The sequence below is a fragment of the Cibotium barometz genome, chromosome 18 (assembly GCF_041138505.1).
Source record: "Cibotium barometz isolate CiBa-2024 chromosome 18, ASM4113850v1, whole genome shotgun sequence".
Classification (NCBI taxonomy): Eukaryota; Viridiplantae; Streptophyta; class Polypodiopsida; order Cyatheales; family Cibotiaceae; genus Cibotium; species Cibotium barometz.
The window spans coordinates 15,789,643-15,794,810 of NC_141063.1; the positions used below are offsets into that span (position 1 = coordinate 15,789,643).

At 43.9% G+C, this 5,168-nt stretch overlaps 1 protein-coding gene across 2 annotated transcripts in view; it reads left to right on the plus strand.

Moving 5' to 3' along the window:
- The first annotated feature begins 224 nt into the window (after positions 1–224).
- The window catches only part of LOC147628989 (uncharacterized), a 12,253-nt gene continuing 7,309 nt past the window's right edge, over positions 225–5,168 (plus strand). The window contains exons 1-14 of one of the 2 annotated variants that reach the window (XR_015267869.1): positions 225–492; positions 844–2,113; positions 2,190–2,393; positions 2,470–2,574; positions 2,679–2,744; positions 2,944–3,108; positions 3,202–3,276; positions 3,455–3,609; positions 3,709–3,844; positions 3,940–4,009; positions 4,090–4,217; positions 4,331–4,387; positions 4,554–4,739; positions 4,861–4,953. Coding sequence is in view for 1 of the 2 variants with exons in the window: in XM_086812186.1 (XP_086668312.1) it covers positions 887–2,113; positions 2,190–2,393; positions 2,470–2,574; positions 2,679–2,744; positions 2,944–3,108; positions 3,202–3,276; positions 3,455–3,609; positions 3,709–3,844; positions 3,940–4,009; positions 4,090–4,217; positions 4,331–4,387; positions 4,554–4,739; positions 4,861–4,953 (2,667 nt within the window). In the remaining variant the exon portion in view is untranslated. The remainder of the gene's footprint in view (positions 493–843; positions 2,114–2,189; positions 2,394–2,469; positions 2,575–2,678; positions 2,745–2,943; positions 3,109–3,201; positions 3,277–3,454; positions 3,610–3,708; positions 3,845–3,939; positions 4,010–4,089; positions 4,218–4,330; positions 4,388–4,553; positions 4,740–4,860; positions 4,954–5,168) is intronic. The other variant, XM_086812186.1, reaches the window with a different exon arrangement.

Here is a 5,168-nt window from a genome sequence, read left to right on the forward strand (position 1 = left end):
GTGTTGAGAGAGAGAGAGAGAGAGAGAGAGAGAGAGAGAGAGAGAGATACTCAAGGCTTACCAAAAGGCCCTTGGAGAAAATAGATGGTCTTGATAGATGGCCTTGAGTGTTAAGCATGCCCAGCTGGGTTTTGGTGCTTGGTAGGGCACACAATGTACACCAATATATATATTGCAATAATCAGATAGTAGTATGGTATAAGGGAATATATATTGTCTTCTTTATACATAAGGGGCTCCTGTGTAAATGTGCTCCAATTGGAGGACGCCTTACTTCATCCTCACTTCTAAATTAAAGGCATTTAGCCTCCACTGCCTCCAGCTTGTCTCACCCACCTCTTCAGTGTCTGTTTCTCTCGGAACACACTGTCTGCATAGTCTTTTTTTTTGCAGATCTAACTCACAGCTCGCGCAGCACTGTAGCTTTCAAGAAGAGGGAGCCGCCTGTTGAATCGAGTTTTTGAGCCGAAAAAAACCCTAATCGACTTTCAGGTATTTCAATCTTTATATTTTTTGATCGCTGTGCTTTATATGTTGCATCTTTGTTGCGTAAGCGGTCCTAGCCAAGTCACAGTTCATTCCGAAACCCTAACCCTAGCAAAGCAATCTTGCCTTGCTTCACCCCAGTATCCTAGCCTTAGATAGATTTCGATCTTTGGATGCTTCATTACAAAACCCTTCCCATAGTAACTCTCACCTTACCTCTAGCTCTTGTGCCTTAAACCCTAGCTAAACCTTACAGCAAGCACCTTGGCATTAGAATCCCGCATCTAACTTCTTATTTAGATTCATTTCAATTGTTGATCTCACATGTTGCATCCCTAACTTTAGACATTGTATCAGGCCTTAATCTTCATTCAAATATTCAGAATCCCTAACCCCAGATATGGAGATGGATGCGAACAACCAGGTGTCTGCTGCCGCAGAAAGCCAAATCAATACCCTTCTTGGTCCTGATGCATCACCATTTGAAGCTTTAATTGCTCAGCTCATGAGTCCACGCAATGAAGATCGGGGCCAGGCCGAGCAGCTCTTCAACCTCTGCCGGGCTCGGCACCTTGACACTTTCCTCCTGAAGTTGGTCTACACAGTCCGATATTCTTCCTCACCCGATATCCGCTCTATGGCCGCAGTACTTGTCCGCAAACAGCTTGGATCGTGGTCCCAGCTGAATCTGCAAACACAGGCTTCTGTTAAAGAGCAGCTTCTATATTGTGTCCAACAAGAAGAAGGCCAGAGTGTTGTCAAGAAGCTTTGTGACACGGTTGCTGAAGTGGCAGGTAACCTGTCTGAGGATGCCCCATGGCTAGAGCTTCTGCCATTCTTATTCCAATGCGTTAACTCCAATCTGAGCCGCCTGAAAGTGAGCGCTTTGCTCATCTTTGGGCAGCTGGCTCAACACATGGGGCCTCAGTTGCAGCCTCACTTGCCCACACTACACGCCTTGTTTCAGCAGACTTTGTCACCATCTATGCCGAATGATGTTAGAATTGCTGCTTTGCGTGCCACGGCAAATTTTGTTCAAACCCTGGAGGATGCACGTGATCGTGATGTGTTTCAAGATCTTCTACCAGCGATGATGCAGACTATAACTCAAGCTTTGGAGATGCATGAGGAAGCCACAGCGCAGGAGGCACTTGAGATGTTGATTGAAATTGCTGGTTCTGAACCTCGGTTTTTAAGGAAACAGCTAGTGGAGGTTGTTGGCAGCATTTTGCAGATAGCAGAAGCAGAGGGGTTGGAGGAGGGTACACAGCATTTAGCAGTGGAGTTTATGATCACACTCACAGAAGCTCGAGAAAGAGCTCCTGGGATGATGCGGAAGCTGCCTCACTTTATAGGGAAGCTCTTCTCTATTTTGATGAAAATGCTGACAGACATAGATGATGATCTTGCTTGGCACAGTGCAGAAGCAGAAGATGAGGATGCTGGGGAGAGTAGTAACTATGAGATGGCTCAGGAATCCTTGGATCGCTTGGCGATTTCAATGGGTGGCAGTACTGTGTTGCCTGCAGCTTCTGAGTTGTTGCCTGTTTACATTTCAGATCAGGATTGGAGGAAGCGCCATGCAGCTTTGATTGCTCTGGCTCAGATTGCGGAAGGATGTGCGAAGGTGGGTTAGGTTTTTTATTAGGTGAACCGACCCAGGAGTCTTTCTGCATGTGCCTGATGAATTGTATTTATTTCAGATCATGACCAAGAGCCTGGAGCCTGTTATAAATATGGTACTGAATTCTTTTCAAGATCCTCATCCTAAGGTGCGCTGGGCAGCCATCAATGCCATCGGGCAGCTTTCCACTGATCTTGGTCCCGATTTGCAAGAGCAATTTCACCAAAAGGTGTTGCCTGCAATAGTTGGAGCAATGGACGATTTTCAAAATGCAAGAGTGCAGGTATTAGTTGTGGTCATACTTGTTTGCATTGATGGCTGATATGATATAAAATGATATCTTTCTGTGTATGTTTAAGGCCCATGCTGCTGCTGCAGTTCTTAATTTCAGTGAGAGCTGCAGTCCGGAGTTATTGATCCCCTACCTCGATGGGGTTGTGGGCAAGCTGCTTTTGCTGCTGCAAGTCAGTACCATTCTTTTCACATTTATGTGGAAATTTTGTATTCAGAGTGGTTTGAGTGCTTGATGTAAGCTAAGTTCGTATGGTTGTACTTTTGCGTAACTCAGAGCGGCAAGCGAATGGTGCAAGAAGGAGCATTGACAGCTTTAGCTTCTGTTGCCGATTCATCACAGGTGCTTTCATTGTCTTGTTCTTCACTCATACTCCTTTGGAAAGTATTTTGACCTTGTTTGTTGAGAAGAGGTTAACATTAAATACTTTTAAACACAGGGTCCTGATGTATAGAATTGTGTAATTGGTACCAGTGATGTTTCTTGGTTGGTATCAGTTTGTGCCTAATGTAAGCTTTATGCTTATTTTGCAATGGTTTAGGTGAACTTTCAAGTTTACTATGATGGTGTTATGCCGTATCTGAAGGCCATTCTAGTCAATGCAACTGATAAGTCAAACAGGATGCTCAGAGCAAAGGCCATAGAATGCATCAGCCTGGTGGGAATGGCTGTAGGCAAAGAGAAGTTTGGACAGGATGCGAAGCAGGTGTGCTCTCTTGTAGCCTCTTAATCATGCTTCTCATGCGTCTTCAAACACATGGTAATGCATTTTTGCTGACAAGTTGTGTTTTTGATTAAGGTTATGGAGGTGCTTATGAATTTGCAAGGAGCTCGTTTGGATGATGATGATCCTACTACCAGCTATATGCTTCAGGTACTGGCAACTGCAGAGCTTTTGGTGGGTTTTGAGTATGCTAGTTTTTTTGCAAGGTATTTAGCTTTTGGGTGTACCTATAGATAATTTGTTCTAGTGTGTATGATCAAATCTTAAGTGTTCGATGCTTACTCAGCTAGCTAATGAGGGCCTTAACTATTAGTTGTGAATGGTCTAGGCATGGGCGCGTTTATGCAAATGCTTGGGTCAAGATTTTCTGCCCTACATGAGCATTGTTATGCCTCCATTACTGCATTCTGCCCAGCTCAAACCAGATGTAATGATCACAGATGCAGATGATTCTGACGATGATATCGAGTCAGATGATGGAAGGTACCAGGGTTCTATGTACTGAAAAAATCTCTTCAATGTTAAAGATTTTGTGAGGCTTTTTGTTGAGGTTTTGCTTTGTACTGAGTTGGTATTGTTCAGTGTGGAGACCATCACAATCGGGGATAAACGAATTGGTATTCGAACAAGCTTTTTAGAAGAGAAGGCCACTGCATGCAACATGCTGTGTTGCTATGCAGATGAGCTGAAGGAGGGATTTTACCCCTGGATCGATCAGGTCGATGGCTATTCATTGCTTGTCCCTAACATTAAGCTCCATATTCAGTGGGTTTGGACTTGTGAAGTGCTTATGCCATTACGTGGTGTGCATAGGTTGCACCTGTTTTAGTGCCTTTGTTGAAGTTCTACTTTCATGAGGAAGTTCGCAAGGCTGCAGTATCAGGTGACTGCCTTAAGTGTCTACAGCTGGTTGAGGGTATGTTGTGAAGTTTTGGTGGTTAATCAGTGAGGTTTTTCTGTCAGCCATGCCGGAATTGTTACGGGCGGCAAAACTTGCCATTGAGAAGGGTCAAGCCCCAGGACGGGATGAATCTTATTTAAAGCAGTTGGCAGATTACATCATTCCTGCCCTTGTTGAAGCCCTGCACAAGGTTGTCATTTGCATTCTGTCCCCATATTGCGTTTGAATCTCCATGGATTGTGGCCTTTCGTTGTGTCATAGATACATAACATCTGTTGGCTCTCAAGCTGGTTGCAAATGCAGGAACCGGAAACTGAAGTTTTGGTGGATATGCTTGAGTCGCTGAATGAGTCTGTTCAGGTCTGCTGCTGTACTGCTTGTGTGGATAGAAATCACTACATTTTTCTTTTCTTCGATAAATATTTTTGACATGCCGGGAAGGTTCAAGGCAAAGTAATGTGGGAAACAGTTGGATTTTCGATTTTTCTACTATCTCTCATGATGGGTATCCTGTTTGGATTTACAGACTGTTGGGACCCTGGTTGAATCAGCACAGATAAAGATCATGGTGGATGAGTTCAAGCAGGTGCTTACAGCCAGCAGCACTCGTAAGAAAGAAAGGGTGGAGCGAAGTCATTCGGAAGATTTTGATGCTGAGGAAGGTGAACTCCTCCAAGAAGAGAACGAACAAGAGGAGGAGATTTTTGACCAGGCATGTGAATGAGAGATCTGTTATATTGGTATCTTTTATGTTATAGTCATTGCTGCAATGGCTATCCTGTAGGGATAGTTTGTTCTGAATCATGATGTCTTTGGCTCTTGGCAATTCACAGATTGGAGAGTGCATTGGGACCCTGTTAAAAACATTTAAGGCATCCTTTCTTCCCTTATTCGAAGAGCTACTGCCTTTCATTACGCCAATGCTGGTATGCTGAGCTCAATACTGTGTGTGTTGAATTATCAGTTAGTGATTAGCTTGTGCCAGGGATTCATTAAGCAAGAAGACATCATACTGATGTATATCTAGAATGCTGTAAAGTGTAGTGGAGAATGTGGTCTTGAAAATTGTCTGACATATGTATATATACACACGTAAATGTATGTACAGAGTGCACTCATCAGCATGCACGCGCACATACAT